This window comes from Maylandia zebra, linkage group LG17 (assembly GCF_041146795.1).
Source record: "Maylandia zebra isolate NMK-2024a linkage group LG17, Mzebra_GT3a, whole genome shotgun sequence".
NCBI classification, from domain to species: Eukaryota; Metazoa; Chordata; class Actinopteri; order Cichliformes; family Cichlidae; genus Maylandia; species Maylandia zebra.
The window spans coordinates 37,582,455-37,605,050 of NC_135183.1; the positions used below are offsets into that span (position 1 = coordinate 37,582,455).

Here is a 22,596-nt window from a genome sequence, read left to right on the forward strand (position 1 = left end):
TTGATAGCTATTGTGTTATGTACTCATTGATCCTTTAAACATAAATATTTTGCCTCTTAACAGCTTCGTACTGATTGCGCAGCAACATGTCACTAAAATATTTGTAATAAATGATATGAAATGATTTACAAAATGTTTGGTTTTTTATCTGTTCAAAACCAAAACTGTATAATAATGAATAATGCACACCAAGGTTATTGTCCATTTAATAAGAATGTAATAAATGTTGACAGACTATGGCAGTCCTGACGAGCTACATGTCGTCTTCCATTTAAAGTTTTTGTAAATCATCAGTTTGGCACTTTGGGACATGTGTGCAGTGGTCCCTTGTTTATCGCAGGAGTTACGTTCCAAAAATAACCTGCAACAGACGAAATCCGCGAAGTAGTCAGCTTAATTATTTTACAGTTATTATAGATATTTTAAGGCTATAAAAAAAACATTACACACTTTATGCACTTTTCTCAGACAGACATGAACATTTTCACACGTTTCTCTCTTGTTTAAACACTCGCAAAGTTCAAACCTTCGTAGAAAAATAAGTCCAGTATTATAAAATGAAACCTTTATTGTATTTTTCTTTCGAACATGAGGGTTTGAGGTCTTACTTTTCATGTTTTCTTCAAGCTAAAACTACACCGCTAGCTTAACGGCTAATTTAAGTTAATGAAGTTGTTCTTTGTTTTAATGGACACTTAAAATTTCTTCTCAGTCTTGAAATCTAAATGATAAGAGTTTTTTTTTTTTTAATTAACAGCGTATAACATTTAAGTGAATGCTTTAGTTGTTTAGGGGAAAAAACCTCCTAACGCTTCCACTCATGTGTCACCATATTCAATTATTCCTGTAAGGAAGAAAGCGTACGTTAATTCAGCACAGTTATGAAATTACCGCTTATATGTCTAGACATACGGTATTTACAGTGTGTAGATACCATCTAATTTACCTTAAAAAAGCTGTTCAGTTTGACATGTGCAAGCCATTGTTGAGACTGAAGCTGTCTTTGAAATGGAGTGGTGTGTTTTTATGTGAGAAGGGAAAGAAACCGCAGAAAGCTGGAACGCTGATTTTATAGCCTGTTTGCTTTACTCTCAACTGTTGTGGTCACATCCTCCTTCCAGGACGGCGTGGGAGCTGGAATGAATCAACACTTTCTTTTGAAAATCGATTTTTCTTTTTTTTTAATCTTGCGGCCTCATAATTATTGAACTCCAATAAAAATGCAGCTGATTTAATAATAAGCTCCCTTAAGAGAATAGTGAGGGTGAAGCGACGTATGAGCACCCCTCCACCCCCCACATAGCTCAGCTATAGCTTGAACTGACCTACTTGGATTTTGTTCGACCCTCTTTCCCAGAAGCCCCCTGCACTGACAAATACAAGTCGGTTGCTAATTGCCTTCAGCAGCCAGATTCTTCATCGGCTGTTTGGAGCCTCAGAATGATGGAAACACGATCTCTGTGTGAAAACTTTGCGACATGCTGCGATGAACCATTTTAGGGAACAACAATAAAAGCAGAGAGTCCCACTGCACTGGCTTCTGCTCTCTTGAATTCCACTGTTGTTGGCTTCTTATATAAATGTCCTTTCTTGAGTGACTTTGGGCTTTGGGGAGGCCAATCAATGTCTGATAGGTTTCCACTGTGTGCTTTTCTATCCAGGAATGTTTTTACACACTGCACTGGGAGTGTGTTTGGGATAATTGCTGTTGCCAGTCAAACACTTTCCAGATGATATTACTTGGCAGATAAGAAAAATCTAACTGCACTTTTCTGCTTTCATATTTCCATCCAGTGTGACAGTTTGGGAGCTGAAATGCAGTTCCACACCATGACAGAGCCTCCTCTGTGATCGACTGAAGGGCCAGATGCATCTCTTAAGTCTTTGTTGTATTTTTTTTTTGTCATTTTTGAAGAACATGACATTTAGATTATATTCAGTTGCTTCAGATTTAGTTTTTTGTCCTCCGCTTGTTCAGTTTTCCTCAATTTTCTTTAACAAAATGTACACCATGCCAAGATATGTCAAGTATTTAGCTAATAGCTCTTTGGGAATCACTTTGTTGGTGCAAAAATACTTTTTTATGCCTGTCAAACTGTGTTATCTTTGGCACTTTTACAACTAAAGAAATGGGAATAAATGGTGTGACGGGCTGCTAGTGACAAAGTGCCTAAAGATACAATTTAAATGAGCTCTTTGCTAATTTGTCTGCTTTGTATAGACACAGCACTGGTAAAAAAAGGGGGCCAATGTTCAAAGTAAGAGCGGCTGCTCAAGACTGCATTGAAAAATTACAAGACAGTGTGGCTTTTCAGAAGCAAAACATAAAGAAATCAAGGGTGGCTCAAGATTTTTGCCCAGTACTGAAAATAGCCTCTTTGTTTTTTTCACCAGAGTTGAAAGATAGCTCAACATGAAGGCCGTTTAGGTGCTCCCTGAGCTGTTTTTTCTCTGTTATAATGTAATTACAAACTGCATGCCTTACATGGATGGACATTTAGTTTGCTAGTTGCCATGCATCATGTTCATGCTGGTTAAGCTTTCTAAAGCAATGCCAAACCTTCATAACTCTTCTCTGACTTGCTTGCTGCCATATAAGGTACCATCTTTAGACTCGCAGAGCACACACTCACCACAGCGTGTGATGGTGCACTAAAGGAGGCCGGATGCCAGTCCGAACTTGTCCGAAAGAGAACCAGGAGAGACTGGCTTTGATTCTCAGATGTGATCTCTCATTAAAGTGTGCTGCCTCTTATTTACACGACTCACTTCGAACTTCAGTTTAGTTGATGCTCACAGCCCCGTGTACACTGGCTAATCCCATTTTTCTTTTTTTAACCACTAAACAGATGCTTGTGGCAGTGCTGCTGGTGGCTTATTTGTGCTCCTAAGTGACTCATAAAACAAGCTTGAACCCATTGCTTTCTCACAAAATCATTACATGCAGCTTGTTCAGTAGTATTTCTTGATTCTGTTGGGGTTGAGGGTAACTGTAAGTCAGCATACCTTCTGGATTACAAACACACAAACAGTCCTGACTGCAGAGAGCCTGTTTCTGTGTAACTTCTTCACTGCACTCGGCAGTCATCGGGCTGGGAGTTGTAGATTTCTTTCTTTCATTGAAGCAGTTAGGCAGCACAGTGGCACCGTGGTTAGCACTGTTGCCGCACAGCAAGAAGGTCCTGAGTTCAATTCCACCATCAGGCCGGGGTCTTTCTGTGTGGAGTTTACATGTTCTCCCCGTGTTTGCGTGGGTTCCCTCCGGGTACTCCGGCTTCCTCCCACCGTCTAAAGACATGCAGCTTGTGGGGATAGGTTAATTGATTAATCCAAATTGCCCATAGGAGTGAATGTGAATGGTTGTCTGTCTCTGTGTGTTAGCCCTGCGACAGACTGGCGACCTTTCCAGGGTGTACCCTGCCTCAACAGACCCGGCCTTTCTGATGAGTTTGTTCAGTTTGTTTGCGTCCTTTGCTTGATGCCTCGCCCCCTGCACGCCGCAGCAAAGAAGATGGTGCTCGCAACAACAGACTGATAAAACATTTAGAGCAGCCAGCTGCATACATTGAAGTATCTGAGCTTTTGTAGAAAGTAAGTCCAGCTCAGACTAGAGCAGGGCGATATGGCCAAAAATATTTATCACGATATATATTTGAAAATTTGCGATAACGATATAACCGACGATATAATTGATGCGAGACAAAATACAACTCCACAACATTACTAGCGCAAAAAGACAACCTTCCATTTATTTTCACTTAAACAAGAAGCTGGTTTTTATGTACATTAAAGCTTTATAAAAATGTAACAGTGCAAATGCAAATTCCTTGCTGAAAGTTTAACCAAAAGGCATTTCCAGTAGAAATGGGCTGACATATCCTGAGCATAACCATGTATAATATCCACTGAAGTTAAAAAGAGGTGCTTTGCAACATTAAACTGCAGTGTGCAGTACGTATTTTTCGGACCATAAGGTGCACGGGATTATAAGGCACATTAAGCGAAACAAAGCAGTCAGATAAATCAAACTTTATTAAACTCATTCTTCTTGCTTCCTCCACTTCTGTACCATTGATTCATTAATGTTGAATTCTCTGGCAGCTGCTCTATTCCCATGTTGTTGCAGTGTATTAATGACTAACCTCGTATTGTGGATGGATTATCTCAGTTGTTCTCCTGACTGAAGTTTGGTCCGTTTACAGCATCCTGCCATGCGATTGCATTTGTTTCTAACCATGAAGAACCTTCACGTTAACTTTTATAAGTGGAAAAGTGTTAGTGTTCGTCCTCCAGCTTCACTGTTTATGTTATGCTAACATAGCTGTGTCGCTAGCGATCACGTAGCACATCATTATATACCAGCTAGCCCAACTTCAGTAACCCTACAAACGTCACTGCTGTTTAGTTTCCTGTCTTCATTTATGTTGGAAGTGATAGCAGAGCTGTACGTTTGATTTTTTTCAGAAATCTCTCAGTCAGAACATGCAATATCATGCTTAGGTAACTAGCGAAACTAGCGAGCTAACTTCCGCTAGCTTCCTGCTAACTTCTAACTCCGTTAAATGTAATAACTTTTGTTTTCATGGATGCCTGGAAGTTAAACTTCATAGTAACCCCTGGTAAAGCAGCAATGCTGATTGTTTTATTAAAGATGAAAGAATTTAGACAGTTTTTAACTCTAAGTGATGCTGCAGTGTTGTTTGACCTGAGGTATACGGAGTTTAGGACCCAGATTACTCCCAGATTTAAGAGCATCTTAGTCCGACAAATACGACAATAACAACGGCCGCTTGCATGTTCTGCAAAAAAATGTGCTTTGTTGTGTATCTGACGGACAAACACCAAACCAGTTCCACATCACGGTAGTTGCACCATTTTTACAAACCAATTCTGGTTCATCTGTTTCACTCAACAATCGGCCATGTGTGTATGAAAACAAAGGCACTGCGCATGCGCGTTTTACTCCCATTCTATCGCGATATTTCATTTTCCTATCGTTGCCTAACATTATACCGGTATTACCGTGAACGGTATAATATGGCCCAGCCCTAGCTCAGACCCTTTTGGTAGGCAGCGTCAGTGTTAGCAGACCACTGCAGCCTGTGGTCCAGTTGATACTTATGTAAATGGTAAACTGCCTGTATTTGTATAGCGCTTTACTTAGTCCCTATGGACCCCAAAGCACTTTACACTACATCCACCCATTCACACACTGGTGATGGCAGCTACATTGTAGCCACAGCCACCCTGGGGCGCACTGACAGAGGCGAGGCTGCCAGACACTGGCGCCACCGGGCCCTCTGACCACCACCAGTAGGCAACGGGAAGTGTCTTGCCCAAGGACACAACGACCGAGACTGTCGGAGCCGGGCTCGAACCGGCAACCTTCTGATAACAAGACGAACTGCCAACTCTTGAGCCACGATCGCCCCAAATTTTATATTGTGAATATTTCAACATCAGTCCCACCAATGCAGACGGGGGAGGGTCGGGATCTGTTCCTGCCAAAGTCCTCCACCAGCTCCTTTGTTTTGGCCACATTTAGCTGCAGGTGATTCACCTCACACACCGATCAGTCAGTCCTCTGTACGCCTCTTCCTATCCCATCTCCATACTTCCAGTAATGGCTGTGTCATCAGAGAATTTCTGCAGGAGACGAGTTTCTTTGATGTACTTGAAGTCGGCTCTATAGATGATGAAGAGAAAAGGGGAGAGCACAGTTCCCTGCATTTCCATCCCAATCTTTAATCACTCTAACCTGTTGCACATCCTTAGTGTTCGGCCTCACGTACAACTCACTACAAACCATTTCCTTTGCAACCCCCCACTGAACATTAATGAAATTTGCTAAATACTAAAAGGGTAAAAACAGTTATGACAAAGGCTACATATCTACAGATTTCCCAGATATTTCTACCTCACTGTGGTCCTGTCTAACCAAGCAAGGCCCAAACAGGGAAACATCAGAAATCAATTATATCCCTAACATAACCCCGTCTTCTGACCTGCGTCTGTATTATATCCTTCATAGATGTTAACTTGAGGAGTTTTATCTCGCAGTAGGTGGCTGTAGATTATTCGACCCACTGACTCAGTCAATTTGTTATTTGAACACTTGCCTGCTGTTTTACATTTAGACTCAAGAGCTGTGTTCATTCAGACGAGTGGTACATTCCACAGATCTCTGGAGCTTGTGGGATATCCATCTCCTACAATGCCTTTTGTATGTGTCTGAAGGGTCTTGGATGTGTTGCAGCCTTGTGGCAGTGCCAAGTTCAAGACCTTCTTATTTAGTTTCTCGTGCACTGGCAGTTTTTTTTACCATGCCTGTTTCACTTTTAGATATTTAGAAAATTCTGACAGTCTGCTGCAAGATTTTTGTAAAGTTCAACAGCTACAATCAATGTTGATCACAGACGTAATGACACCCAACAACAGGCTGGCAGACAAACTGCCTGTTTACTACCCACAACTCATAAACACTGTAATTTACACAATTGGACAGATTAAACAGAACTGAAGAGGTCTGTTGTTTGCAAAAGAACAAGAGGCACTTCTGTAGGGTTGCCGGCTCGTGTGGTTTGGGTCGCGCGGGGCAACATCTGCTGGGCAGGCATATGACCTCAGCGCCGTCCACGCTCCTTTCCCCTGCAGTCATGGCAGCTCACAGGCAGTTGGCTGTATGTTATCCGTACCATTTTTTTGGCTCGTACTTGCCCATGACATAGGGCATGTGAGGAGAGCTTTCAGAAGACGGATGGTTTGGTGTGTAACTTGCTGCCTTCTGTTGCTCCGTTGCACTTAGCATCTGTCGTGAATTTCAGCCGTCAATGCCTCAGTGGATTATTTCACTGTTGCACAAGGTGGTAGCTATTAGCAACAAATACCTCTCTGTGGTGCATATGAATAGTCCACTGTACTTCAGGCTTCTCAATTGCATCAGCATGGGATTCAGCAGAGCTTATCGAGAACGACGAAAACATTAAACAAAGTATCTGCCCCGCAACTACTGCGTGTTCCCCATGTGCTGAGTCAAGTCACGCAGTTTTTTCTGACTGCAGCGTAAAACTGAACAGCTCGACCTCAAATAACAAAAACAGCGCATCACATGCCAGATAATGTGGGATTAATAAAACTGCTATATTTATGTAACGTTTTCTATTTAGAGTTGTTTTTAAACTAGGTGTCAGTTTGTCAAGGTTTTCCCCCATTGAAACCAGAGATGTAAAGCAATAAAAGAAGCAGTTTGGAGCAGAAAAACATCTATTTTGAGGTGAAAAGAAATCACACAATTGGAGCTAGGGGTAGTGAGAGGCAGTTTTTATTCACTGGCAGAAAACGAACTTAGAAACACAATACATGAGCACTAGAAACAAAACCAAAATCCAAACTGGGAAGGATGACCTCAACTGGGAGTTCATGACATAACCTGACAAAACATGACGACTGAGGAACACACAGCTAACACGGAGGACACGTGGGAAAAACACAGGGCTTAAATACATGCTGGCATAATCAGGGAATGGGAGACAAGAGGGAAACACAGCTGGGATAATGCACTCATGACGAGACGCTGGGAAGCAGAACTGAAACCATAAACATGGGACCAGGACTACCAAAGTAAAACAGGAAACTGAGACAAAGCACCAAGATGCAGACTAGACACTAAGACGTGGAAACATAGAAACCTGAAGCACAGAGATGATACAAAACAGAAACCACAATCTAAGGACTGACGATGTAACATAAGCAGAAAACCATAAATCATAATGATAATCAGAACTATCAGTTCACCAAAAAACACAAAGCATTGGGTCTGTGACCAAGTACCGTGACAGTTACTGAGACTTCACCGCTTACGCTTAAGATGACAGTTCAGTTTGTCCTGGAGACTTGCGAACTTAAAGACCCAAAATTTCCATTGCACGTGTTACACTTCAAATAAATTCAGACAATTTCAGCTTTAATACTTCAACTAATCTCTGGTTTGCTCCTTCAGTCAAAACTGGAAATCATGAAATATTTTATGTAAAAAATTATCAAATGTTTTTACCTTCAAGAAAAAAAAAATTGTCGTTCTGGACATTTTTGCAAATCAAAGATTTAGGTGTAACGTGGCTGGTCCGTTTAAGTTGTTTTTGATTCAGGACCAAGCAAAAGGCACCTTTACCCACGTGAAAGTTAATAACCTTCCTTAGTCCGGATCTAAAAATACCAACAAAGATTCCAGATGAGCTGCTGTCAGATGGTGTTTACTGTAAACAGTATCCATGGGTTAATGTAACTTGGCATAAGTTGACAGAGCGCACAAATAAATACTCCTTGTTGCCTTTCACCACAGCAGTGTTTGCCTGGTATGAGACTTTATCAGTCAGGAAGAGGCTGTATGTGATTCAAAGGCCAGTTAGACGTTAGCTGTGTGCTAAAAAGAAGAAAAGATCACAAGTTTGGATGACTGTGATGAAAGTAGCTGTGAGTAGAGGGAATGACAATGAAACTGAAAGTGCAGAAATTCAAACAAGCTTAAGTAAGCAAGATTTGTTGTTCTCAGCTTTGAGCCATAGTTAAACTTAATCGTAAATCAACTTTCTCCCAAACTGTGTTTCTGCTGTAGCAGTTTGACTGCACACCATTCTTAATTCAGCCTGGATGCAGGTCAACAGATGAGAAGAATCAGTTCTGGAGGCAGTTGTCCTGTGTATCACTTCCTGTTTTCCTTTCCCAGGGCAAGAGCTGTTCCAAGACAAGTGTCTGAATGTGGTACCGTGATGGTAACCATGGCACTGTGAAAAGCCTCCTGCCCTGGCTTCTGGGCCTGTGCCCTGTACCAGCTTCTTTATCCATTACTACCCAGTGACACTGGCTGTTAGCACTCCTTTTAAATGTAACCAGCCAATTGGAGATGGTGTGTAATTCTTGAAGCTTGCCAAAATGTTGCCCACTCTCTGGTTTTATCAGGTCGCCACACAAGCCACTGTAGGCCCTGGTGTTTGGGATGGGATTTGTTTAGAAGCAGCACGGTGCATTAGTGCGTACATGTGCATGGGAGTGTCACGCAGTCAGTGTGCATTTGGGTGTGTTGTGCATTTAGGAGCCTTTCTTGGCACGGCATGTGCTGCAAAGCACACAGATGTTTCTTTTGGGAATGGGTATCAGTAAGAGGGGAGCTGAGAAAAGCACCAGAGCCAAATACATGTCCTTCAGGCACAGTGAGCAAGAGTGGCGCCTCGTTGTCCCTGAAATAAGATTATGGTATTTATTCGCCCCCTGCTCTTCCTCTGAGAGTGCAAAACAATAAATTAAAAGAGGTGGGTGTTTCTTTTTTTCCCCTCCCTCTCGCTCTTGCCCCTCCAACCCCACCCAAAAAAACCTGAACAGTTTTGTTACTCAGCAAATTCTTTTTAAAGGAAGTTTACTCCCCCATACAAGGTTTACATGGGCCACAGAGCTATCCTATCCTGATAATAGTCCTTTTTATGTAGATGAAAGCCCGTGTGAGTCTCAATAAAGTTTGGCAAAGCCTCAGATGAAAAACACAGCTTGAGGATGTCCAGATACCAATTTGCTTAACTAGCAATGCAAGCTTATTTGTTTATTAAATTACGCAAATACTGGACTGAAAATGAGTGATGAATCCACATTTTACATTTTTTTTTGGTTAAAATCAGCTTTAATATGTAAGAGAAAGGTATAACCATCAAAACACAGTGGAGGCTGTCGTGGTTTTTGGCTGAATTCATCCAGTGATGATCTTATCAAAAGTGATGGAAGAATGAATGCAGGAAAATACTGCTCTGGAAAGCAACTGATTGGTAATAGCGTCACGTTTCGGTCTGACAGTGATTCCAAATCTAGTTCCAGTCCAGTAAAAGCAAACCCGGATAGAAAAAGACATAATGGGACACTACCAGTCATGGACTGGCCACCCCAGAGCCCGAACCTTAACATTATGTAGGCAGTGTGTGATCAAGCTTGTTAGAATTGTAAACTAAATCTGATATTGACTTTTTTTTTTATCTGTACTGTTGTCTGCCAACACCTAAGGGGGAATGTCTTAGGTGCTAAATGCCCAATTGTGTTTCTGTAATGTGTAATGAATTTGGGATTTTGTAAGAGTTCTACACTGGTAGAATAAAAGCAGTCTACCAGTGACACTGTGAATAAAGAAAAAAAATGGTTTGCTGACCATTCTTGCAGTTAACTACAACTTTCTCCAAGCTGTGAACTGTGACATACCTTAATGCAGATCTGTCAGACCAGCTGCAAAGGGTTTCTTGCATCTAACAAGTCCATGATTTAGACCGTCAGCCCTCGAGTCATAAACGTATTTGATTAGCTGAATGCCATATGTCATTAGCCATGTGCTGTACATGTGTTCTGGGATTTATTCCAAAGGCCAGATATCACTGTGGGAAGGTGTTTTTCACCCCATAAGTGTCCTTGGGAAACATTTGAATTGTAAAAATAAGAAGAATTTTCTTTTTCAGAATAATAATAATAGTATCTTCAAATGGTAAATGGCCTGTATTTGTATAGTGCTTTACTAGTCCCTAAGGACCCCAAAGCGCTTTACACAACCAGTCATCCACCCATTCACACACACATTCACACACTGGTGATGGCAGCTACATTGTAGCCACAGCCACCCTGGGGCGCACTGACAGAGGCTTCAGATGTAGCCCATTAGGTGTGCTACATTTTGATATGCTTTTTGGGTCCGGCTCTCCAGCCAAAAGCAGTGTTTTCAGTATCTCGTCCTCGTGGCGTAATCATGCAGCAGTTAAAGCAGAGCTGAGAACCAAACAAACGCTTGGCTCTCCGTTTGACACTTTTGTGAAATGGTTATGAAATGGTCGCTTGGTTATTATTTCATTTTTGCTCACCGAGCCACAGCCAAGCCACAGCTGGCTTGGGATTAGCACACCAGGAAATGCAGCCGTGTTTCCTGTGAAATGTGGCGCTCGAGAGTCGACCACGTCACTTCAGATTGACTTTTTGCTTTTCCACAGAGAGCAGGCTACTTGTTTAGGGCCCATTTAATCCACTACATGAGTGTCATGTCTCATACTTGAAACTGATGTGACGACTACCAAACGGCAGCGTTTCGTGTCTGAGGTCAACCGACTGCTGTTTAGTGTCCCTCCAGGGGCGTTCTGTACCTGCGGCAGATGGAAGTTTACAGTGACACAGCTTGACAGACTCTCCTCTGAGGGAAAGCAGAGAGCATGTTCAGAGTGAGGAATGAGGTCTGACAAACAGGCTGGAGCTGCATATTTAGGGTGTAGCTTTGGTTATATTACGCAGACATATTGTTTCTGCTGTATAATGCAATTCAATTCAACTCGTTATAACTGACTACAGTAGCTGTAGGGGCACCAATGACTGTAAATGTGTGTTGTGTTTTTTAAGTGGATATGATGTATTTGTACAAGAAGGTACAGCTGGAGAATTTTTAGCTAATCCTAGTTAGCATGAGTAATTCACGACACAAAGAGGTATTAATGTTGGCTAGCAAAGAACAGAAATTTATTTTTTTGACAAACTTGCTCAGGAGGTAGAGAAAGTTATCTACGTACTGGAAGTTTGGTGTTTTGGTCTCTGGCTGTTCCAGTTTGTTTGCCAAAGTGTCTTTGGGTGAGATACTGAATGGCAATGCCTCAAGATACTCTGAGGCATTCATCGGAGAATTGGATGAATGAAGCATGTCGTGCACTCAGAGTGCTTTGCTTCGAGTGATCACGTAGAGTAGAAAAACTACATAAGAACTAGTCCATTTACTATTTAATTAGAGGATATGGGAATTCTTGGGGAGAACATGAGGCCCAAGTGGAGCTGAACCACAATTTGTGGTTGAATTTTAAGTCCTGGAGTTTGCCATATGGGTGAGTGCCACAGTTGACAGTAAAGGTCTAAGCATAACTTCATAACCATTCGTCTAATGGTTAGAGGTAGATATACACTCAGCAGTAACTTTAGTAGAAACTGGGTTGGATCCACTTTTGGGTTGGCAGAGATTCAATAAGATGCTGGAAACATCCTTCAGAGATGCTGCTCCATATGGACATGATACCATCACACAGTTGTTGCACACCCATGATTCAAATCTACTGTTCCACTCACGGTTGCTCTATTGGATTGAGATCTGATGACTGTGATGGTTATTTGAGTACAATTATTATTTTGAACTCTTTGTCGTGTTCATAAAACCACTTTAGGATGTTCTGAGCATCGTGACCTGGTGCATTGTCCTGCTTTAAGCAGCAGTCAGAAGATGGATATACTGTGGTCATAGAGGGAATGGCATGATTAGCAAAAATACTGAGATAAGCAGCGGCATTGAAACGATTCCGACTTGGTAGGAAGAGGCCCAAAGTGTGCCAAGAAAATATTTCCCACACCATTACACCACCAGCAGCCTGAGCTGTTGACTGAGCAAACAAGGCATGCTTTCATGTTGTTTATGCCAAATTCTGACCCCACCACAGATATTAGGTCACCAAGGTCTGGACCTCGGTAATTTCTCTTCCAAAACAAGACAATAAAACTGAGACAAATCAGTGTTCATTTGCCACATGACTTTTAATTTGAAAGTTTTATGAAGTCCTTGCCTGTCCTACAGTCCCTCTTACTGGGATGTATTGAGAAGGTTAGGTTGATAAATCACCCACAAGGAAGGATAATAGATTGATTTAGGAGCGATGGGCGAATCAGAGGCACAGTAGGGCCAGAGCCACTGAGTAAGGAACTTTTTCCTTTGTGCAGTTTTAATTTCAGTATTTACTTTCAGTATTATGCTATACGTATAGCTCACGTTTCTTTTTACTCCCACAAAAGAAGGAAGATGATAAAATATAGTTTTTTACAGCTTTCAAAATTTCTGGTTTTGATTATTTGCAACTCTAGGAGCCCGTCTCCTCTGAAGTGTAGCCTTTTCTGTTGGTTATTAGACGTGCTTCACCTTAAACATAAGATATTAGCAAAAACAAATTTGGACCTGATTGATTTCTAAACCTGAGCATGATGCTGAACGTGACCTCCACGCTCTAATCCAAAAGGCACATATGATGTTGTTTTCCCATTTTAGCAGGTTTGCCTGGGTTTTGTGTAAGTTCTGGTCTACAAAGAGTTTCTTTATGAGCTTTTCTTTGCCTGCATATGTGCTGAGATCATTCTCTAATGGTTGGAGCTTGTTTGGGGAAAGGAAGGTCTGATGTACCTCTGACCAGCATCACTGAATGGTGCAGTCAGAAGTATGTGCACACCCATTAATGATGTTATGGTATTCTGGCACACACTGGAGTAATTTCCTATTTCCTCATTGCTGTCTAGCTGCAACAAAGTTTCTTACTATTTTGCTCATTTTTTTTAGGAAACCTTGAGAAATCCTTTGCAGTAACTTGGTTATCAATCTGATAGAATTACTCTTACTCTACTCTGAAATTTGGTCCAAAGCAGTAAACATGAATAGATTTATGGGCTGTTGTGACAATCAGTACAAGGACATTTGAATCATCCCTCCCAATCGTGCACAAAGTCCATTCCCAGAAGTCAACTGTCGCCTTTCGTTCTGAGTATTTCTGGAAGTTTGACTGAGTCATTAGGTAGCCAGGCTACGGCCTTTCACAAGGCCCTCACTGTCCAGGAGGCCACTGACTGGGAATAACTCAATTAGCCTTCTCTCACCAGCTCACTTTGTCACTCTGTATTTTGCTCATTTTCATGAGAGTGCAGAAATGTAAAATGGAGGTGAAAGAGTGTGTTGTAGCACTATCTTGTTGATTTTTGGTACTTTTCACAAACAACATAAAGTCAAATTTGAATGCAGTCTAACGCAGTGTCCACATTTCTTCCAGCTTGCAGACACTGATTCAAAGGGACTGTGAAATGCTCTATGTTTGTGCATGTCGCTGTATGATCTTGACATGCCTTGTCTTCGTTACTCCTAGGCAGAGTTCTCAGAGATCAACTTGGCTTCCTACGTTAACTCGGGATGTATGGTGGACATGCAGGTCAATAAAGGTGGCACCAAAGTGATCAGGTAAGACACTCGAAGGGAAGTCGTTTGAGGCACTGGGCCATCCAATATATACTGTGCCACAGTGAGCCTGCACACTTCTTTTCTCTCAGTGCTGTTAAGCATGGCTCTGTGTTTCAACCTCCCTCCCCCGGCATGAGTGAGACTCTATAAAATCAATGCTTTAATGCGATTTAGCCTTTGAAAAAACTAAAAACGGCTTGCTTACTAATTTTTATCCTTGCAGGAAAATCTGTGTGACAGTGGAAAACTGTTTAATCTTTTCACTTTGGTCACAGTTTTCATGTGCGTTTGAGCTTTCTTTTATCTCTGGCTCTCACAGCGTCACCGTGAGGTTTTTCCACCCTGCAAATGCACGTTAAACAAGCAGGAGTTGTAGCTAAGTGACCGAATTAGAACTCGGGCAAAACTGACGGTTGCTATTAATCTACTTGTACTAGTTTTTTGCATAAATGTTTCTAAATAACATGTAGACCTCATGTTGCTTTTACTTCATGAAACCTTTCAGTACAGCTGTTGTGGGCTGATGATGGTGACAAGCTTGGACTCCACACAAGTCACGTCTTTGGTGTTTTTAGTGACGTACTGAGCAGTTGGGTCAAAAATGAAAATATTAGCAAACTTTTCATTCTTTAGCTCGCAAGAAGGGCTTCTCTTCCTGTAGTACTGGTTACATTTTAGGAAAACTTGCACACAATGATCAACGAATGGCTCTTGACCAAACGTTTTTGTTCGATGTCAAGGCCATTTTTGTTGTTTTATCGACCCTGTTCCAAGAATCACAAGAATGGGCTCCTAAAAGAGTCGGTCTGGATTATGATTAATTTCATAAATGAAATGTATGCTGTGAGATAACGTTGCCTCCAGTCTAAACCATTTCCACATGGGACAGGATTTAGTCTTAGTCTTAACTAACCTCTAGAGACCCATATACAAGGATAAATCCAACTTAATTTTAAGTTAAGATATTTTGCTCATGTAGGCGGTTCTATGATTGCCATGTTGATATTACACCTCTGTCTACTTATTGTTCTTCCGTTTTACGCCTTAGCTGTAAAAGCCTGATAGTGTATCCTTGTTTCCCTGGCGGGTAGGCGGGCAATACGGACACATCGTTTTGAAAATGCAATAACTTCAGAACAAAGCAATGTGGAACTTTCAAGTTGACATAATAGGTGTGTACTAAAACTCTCAGAATCTTAGTGACCTCAACCTCAAGGTCAAGGTCAGAGGTCAAGTTTCCTATAAGTGTGGTAACTGCGATAACTCCAGAAGGAAGTCACCTAGGCTTTTGACATAGGTACCAGCAGTGGTACCTGAGGGGGTACCAGTAATTTCAGTTATTACTCTTCCTGGGTTTTAGCTTGGATGGCACTAATTGGCTAATCATTTGTCTTTCTTAGGCAATCATTGGAACAACCAATGAAGTGGTCTGAACCCAAGCAGTGCACTTTAGATGGTAGTTAAAAATGTTACTTTTCCAATGGACTTTTCAGCAGTTGGACTGCACTGTTTCCAATCCTAAGCAAAACAAACCAAAGCGTAGGTACTTCCTATTAGCTGCTAACATCCAGCTAATATTTAGCAGCAGTGGAGCAAAATGGGATTCGGAGGAGACAAAACAAAATGATAGTAATAACAAAAATGATATTAATAATAACTATCGTTGTGATACTGTAGCTATAGAAAATTTAAAAATGAAATAAAATAGTAGCAATAACTGTACGGTGTTAAAAATAAAAGAGAATCCTTAAATGTAACCTAAACTGTGCAAAATCATCCAAAAAGAACAATTACATGTGCGTATTATACACACAATATCGATGTTTTATTTTTAATTAGCAGCGTTACCATCTATGTTTGTTGTCTCATTAAATTAATTTTCCTCTCGAAATATTTTTGCGTATGGGGAGTTATGGGAAGAAGTCTGACCATGTTACAAATCAAGTGAGAATAACTGCCGACCGAGAAGGCGAATGGTGCTGCTGTTACAATGCCACCTGTTGTCAGAGTTGACACTGAGGTTATTGTGGGGGTTGAATATTTTTCATGATGTTGCTGTAATGGTGGAGAAGCCAAATTGGTTACAGATGGTGTTACTCGCTCACAAACACTGACATTCACTGCCAGATTATTTGGGCTTAGCTTATCATTTATTATTCTGAATCTTATTCTTGTAACTCAAGAAGCCATTCTTAAGGAATGACTTCTTGACAGGGAAACTAAGATACGGAGAAGGCTGTGTTATGGCTTGGTGCTGTATATCAGCGAGTGGTGTTGGAAATTTTGTCAATTATGAATGCAGGAAAGTACTATCCACCACGGAAGTCGATTTACTAAGGAAAGAGTGATTGGCAGTGGCATGATAATGGCTCTAAACACACTGCCCGTGCAGAAAAATCATACCTGGATAGAAAAAGACACAGAGGAACAGAATCAGTCAAGGACCCGTCTCCCCAGAGCCGGGACCTCAATATTATTAATGCAGTGTGGGATCGTGTTGACCGAAAACGGAGCAAACTCCAAAGAAGAGCTTTGAATGAGCCTCAAGAAGTCTGAAGAACTATTCCTGAAGCCTTTAAAGAAGATTTAAAGAAACAAAAAGAAAGCTAGCCTAAGAGAGTCCAGGCTGTGATACAAAATTTGACAAGCCAAATGTGGTGCCGAATATTGACTTTCAAGCTTGTTAGAATTGTACAAATCTGTGGATTTGTGCATATTTCAATACATTTCTGCACCTGTTTCCCATTTTGCAAAATAGAAAAAAGAGGGACAGCCCAAGGTTTTTGCACAGTCCGCTCTAAGCTGTAGAAGATGGACTTTACATGTTGGGCTTATGTGGTATAACAAGGCAAATCTGACCTGATATATCCATGTGCATGAAAATAAAAGATATTAATCAGTTCACACATGGATTTATTTTGCTCTTCAGCTCTTTAATCTGTTTTTATCTCTTAAGAGATTCAAGTTTGATTTGATAGTTTACTATTTGAAGTGTGGTTATATTAGTTATATTTCATGGAAAAGAGACTGTATCTGAAAACAAAATGTTTGTCATCTGGTGAGTATGATTAGAGATTAGCAGGGCAGTCATGTAATCTTTCAACTGTCTTTATACTTTCAACTGGGAATGCAGTAAATATCAGTGCTGAGATGCATTTTAAATCTTAACATGAGTGATGAACAAACACTTTTTGTTCATATGACCTCATCCATCCATATTCATTTGTTGACTCTAAAACAAGCTAGTAGTAAAACACTGTAGATTTAGATGTAATCGATTACATTTTATTGAGTTATTTACAGCTGTTTATAACTGTTTAGAGTGAAACAGTGAAGCAAAATGGAGGGACGGAGGGAGGGTAAAGGGTATTGTGTAAGGAAAAAGGGTTGGGGGATAAAGGATCAAGGTGTGATGGGGATAAAATGGAGGAGATGTAGGATTCTGGTTTGCTGTCTCCTGAATCCTTCACACAGTGTTCTGGATGTGGTGGAGCAATGGGAGAGCTGGTGCTGGAGGATAGAGGCAGTTTCTGAGAGGGATGAGTTAGGGGACAGATGGAGGAAGGTGGAGAGGGGAAACTGTAGGAATCAAAGTTGCTTTCTCCACACTCCTCTGTGCCTCCTCCCTCTTTCATTGTCTTTCCTCTGCATTTTCCTCTTCCCTCCATCTCCCCCAAGTCTTTCTCTTCCTTTCTTCTCCTCCTTTCCTTCCTGCTCCTTTTCTAAAGTGCAAGCTGTTTGACAAAAAAAAATCACTAAGGATTCTGCATTAAAGTTTGAAACATTCTGAAACCGCTTTTGGGATCCAACAGAACATTATCGTGAAATCAAACGATCAGCTCAGGCTGCGCACCTGAAGCTGTTGGATCCTGCTGATGAAGAGTTTTGTGTCTTTTTCTGCCTCTCTTGCTTTTCCATCTCACTGATTCCCTTCATCCAGAAATTCTCAGAGAGAATGTTTCTCTCCTTCTCCTCCTTTTGGACTTTGGTTATGCAGGATTCCTCCTGACGAGCGACGTTATCTTGAAGAGCAGCACAGGCGTCGTTCCATTCTACTTCTTTTCTCGCGGTGGACGAGGTCAGTGTGTGCTTTCACCCGAGGTGTTGGTTTTTCGTGGACCTCGTCTTTTTGTGTGAGGTTGTTGTGGAGCTGTCTTACCTTTGTTTTATGCCCATCTTCTTGGATAGCGATCTTTTCTTTGGGAGAGCTGCGTCTCGTAGCTCTTGCACGGTTGCTGATTGCAGCAGCTGGTTTGTGGGTTGCTGCTGACTGAGTGCAGTGTTGTCTCAGCTGATGCTCGCTGTAAAAGGCAACACAAATGTGAACTAGGCCTAAAGCCTGAAAGCATAAATGTAGCTATTGCAAAAATCCAGCCTCATTCTTATCATTAGATACACATAAAAACACAATGTGTCTACTTATGTATGCACCACATTCACTCCAGCACGCCACACTTGGCTATAGGACCTGCTGTTATCCAAGGACAGCAGTTGTTGCTGCCAAATGGGATTCTTAGGCTTCTTATTTCCACACTTACACGGGTATTTTTTTAAATGTGGATTTTTCCAAGTTTGATTTGAAACACGAAAACTCAAGAAATGATCTCAAGTGATTTCAAGTTCATGGCAGAGCGACAGGTGGCGCTATAACGCACACTGTGAAGAAATGTTAGCCAATTAAAAACCTGCAAATGATAACATGCCGTGTAATGTGACATCACAAAAGGAGCTAAAGGCACCTTTTGAAGTTGGGGAATTAAATCTCAATTTTCCATATCCTCATGTAAATGCAAGAATGGAAAATCTTCACCCTGTTAGATTTTCATAAGCGATTCAAAATCTGTTTATTTAGACTTTCCACGACACTTTTGCCACTGCACAAGCAAAGCAGGATAAGATGCACATTGGCTTTGACAAGATCCTTAACCAAGATCAAGATTTGGCAAGAAAGCGATGACGCCAACCTGGTGATTTAGCCGGCTGAACCTTAGTGTCCAACAAATGCACGTGATTAGTCTTGGTGCTTTATGGACTTCCTGCCTAAACATAGGAAATGTTAAGAATGCCGGTCTGGTGTCACGGTGTGAGGACAACAACCCTCAACACTGATAAAACAAAGGAGATGATTGTGGACATGAGGAAGAAGAAGAGGCCTCACCAGCCGCTGTTTGTCCAGGAGTGTGAGGTGGAGAGGGTGAGCAGCTTTAGGTACCTGGGCATCCACATCAGCGAGGACCTCACCTGGACACTGAACACCACACAGCTGCCCTCTCTGCAGAGCATCTACCATCGCAGAGTCCAGAGGAGCGTTGCCTCCATCCTCAAAGACCCCACACACCCCCAACACGGACTGTTCACACTTCTGCCCTCCAGAGTGTGTGTGGAGTGTGAAACCCAGAACGTCCCGACTCAACAGCTCCTTCTTCCCCCCTGCTGTCAGACTCCTGAACAGCTGACCTACCTCAACTGCAATTTGCACATCAGACACTTTGCACACTAACTTCATTTTGCACATTAAGCTCCATCTACATCAACATTTGCAAACCACACTCGTCTTCCTTTACTTATTTTTGTACTTATTTATCTTCCATTATTTTTTATCCTTATTTCTCTTGTTCTTTGAACCCTCGCCTAACTTGGCATTTGTGCATGGACAGCAAAGGAAAAACGTGCAACGTGGCACAAGCTGTACAGCCTACAGTAGAGCAGAGTGACACACCACAAGGTACAGTAGTTCTGGCATTTTATTCCCTGCTGCTCTGCTGTAGTCAGCCCTTTGGCTTCTCTGCTCTCTGCTGCCAAAACCTCCAGCCAGGCTGCTCGGCTCAAAGTGGGAACACTGGTCGCGGCAGCCAAAGTTTGATAAGCCAGGGAGCAGTGTTCCTCTCCTCTGCCATCTTCACAGAGCTCTGACTGTGGTTAATAAAGGCAGATGATTCATTAGTGGTGATTAATATTGGGCTATGGGGACGTTAACTGCTGGCGGTTGAGTATTTTATTGAGCTTGTTTTACTGTTGCACTCACTGGAAGTAGTTTGGGGCTGGAGCCAGATGCTTAAAATATAAATGTACAATTAGAGTGGACGTGGAGGACTGAGAAGCGTTGGCGTGTTCTCTGTAATGCAACACTGAACCGTCATCGTGGCGAGGATCACAGTTTTATAAAAAAATATTTTACTAGTCTTGGAGGATCTAATTAATACTTCTGCACACATTATTATACCCTCGAGGACACTGATACTTACAGTAACACTAGATCTCACAAGTGAACCACTCCAAATGCCCTTTTACATAAAGTTCAGCAAATACATTTAGTAGATGATGAAATGGTGAGTATTATTAACCCACTTAGCTCCAGACAAAAGCAGCAGTTGTATGGACAGAATAGCAGCGACATTCAGAGTCCAACCAGAACCTCGTAGATTAGAAAGAGCAATTCAGAAGTTCCTCCATACTTAGTGATGTTAGCTGCAAAAAGACACAGGTGCTCAGCAACCTCGCTTTAATGTAGCACTATAACTGAGCTGTCCTCGTGGGTCCAGATTGGCAACATGTTGCAACCAATCTGTCTGTGTTTATAAAGGAGTGGGTTAGGGCTGTTCGATATAACGACATATATCGGATATGAAAACATCTATCGTTTCATATTATACCCTTTCGTTTGTTTCGTGGTGTTGCAAAATAAACTGTTTACGGCAATATGTTTTCATGGTTTGATGGTCACTGTAGCAGCTATATTCATTTCTTGAAGTTCCCTATTTCTCTTTTATGTATTTATTATTTATTACACTACAGCTGGACAAGCGAATGTTTTTATGTGTTGTCGTTAGCAACAACGACGGTAAACCCAGCGTGTGGCTCCGCTGTCCGCTTCTTTATTTTCCACATAAACCTTTCACAATAAAGCTGAAGATCGTGTTGAGATTTTTCAAAATAAACTGAAATGACATGCATTGTTCTCAAACACCAAATTTCAGAAGATGCATCAAACAAATTACCTCAAATAAAAACATGAAGTAACTATAAATGGCGGTTATAGTAACCACGTGGATGCAGGCACAGAGAATACCAGCATGGCCAGTGAAGATGACGCAGAGCCAGGTAGCTCCAAACAGAAGGACCAGTCAAAACAAACCGAGGACTTTATTCCTAAATGAGGTGCTACCTCTGTAGCATGGAATGAGAATAGAATAGAATAGAATTCAACTTTATTGTCATTGCACGTCACAAGTACAAGGCAACGAAATGCAGTTTGCATCCATCTAGAAGTGCTTTAGCCATAATATAGATATATTACAAAATATATATTAGCAATAACATAGATATATAGATATATTACAGAAATGGGTCTGTTATAGATATGAGGGTACAAAATATGGGTCTATTATGGGTATGTTACAATGTACACGGTATGAAGGTCTGTTATGAATCTGCTATAAGTATGTACAGGCTATGGACAGGATATAAATATTAAAAGAAGTTATAAACAGTTGTAAACAGTTGTAGAATTATAATCATCTTATTTTACAGAATGATTGTCTATACAGCATTTACAGTAGTGCAGTTAAGTTCACCAGGATGTCTCAGAGTCCTCAGGAAGAAGAGGCGCTGGTGAGCCTTCTCGACCAGCTTGGAGCAGTTGGTCGTCCAGGTGAGATCCTCGGAGATGTGGACACCCAGGAACTTGAAGCTGCTCACACGCTCCACAGCCGTCCCTTTAATGTAGATGGGTGGATGGACAATGGTTTGGTTATGAAAAGTCTGACACGGACCAGAAAACTGTACTATGCAAGTTATGCCGCAAACCGGCCCCCACCACAGACTCAGACATGGCAAAATAAATGTCTCATCAGGATGTGAGATTTTGGTCATATCACACATCCCTAGAGTGATTAGTTATCTGCAAACCGTTGCTAGTCTGTCTGGGAGTGATTGCAGTCAGTCCAAGTTGGAATGCAATTCTTTGGAGATTGGCTGTCCTGTGCAGGCTACCAGAGGGTGTGGCTATTTCACGAGCAAAGAGGCGAGACGGGCATTTGGATAAAAGGTTATCCTCTAAGCTAATGTTGGGCTCAAGTGTCCTAAAAATCACACTTTCCCTCTGAGAAGTTTGATTACATGCTGACTAGGGCTGGGCCATATTATACCGTTCACGGTAATACCGGTATAATGTTAGGCAACAATAGGAAAATGAAATATCGCGATAGAATATGAGTAAAACGCGCATGCGCAGTGCCTTTGTTTTCATACGCACATGGCCGATTGTTGAGTGAAACAGATGAACCAGAATTGGTTTGTAAAAATGGTGCAACTTCCGTGATGTGGAACTGGTTTGGTGTTTGTCCGTCAGATACACAACAAAGCACATTTTTTTGCAGAACATGCAAGCGGCCGTCGTTATTGTCGTATTTGTCGGACTAAGATGCTCTTAAATCTGGGAGTAATCTGGGTCCTAAACTCCTTATTCTTCAGGTCAAACGAACACTGCAGCATCACTTAGAGTTAAAAACTGTCTAAATTCTTTCATCTTTAATAAAACGATCAGCATTGCTGCTTTA

At 41.5% G+C, this 22,596-nt stretch overlaps 1 protein-coding gene across 2 annotated transcripts in view; it reads left to right on the forward strand.

Moving 5' to 3' along the window:
* syn3 (synapsin III) overlaps positions 1-22,596 on the forward strand; it is a 136,755-nt gene that overhangs the window by 32,583 nt on the left and 81,576 nt on the right. For both annotated transcript variants that reach the window (XM_076875720.1, XM_024805808.2), the window contains exon 4: positions 13,947-14,038. In XM_076875720.1, coding sequence (XP_076731835.1) covers positions 13,947-14,038 — 92 coding nt within the window. The remainder of the gene's footprint in view (positions 1-13,946; positions 14,039-22,596) is intronic.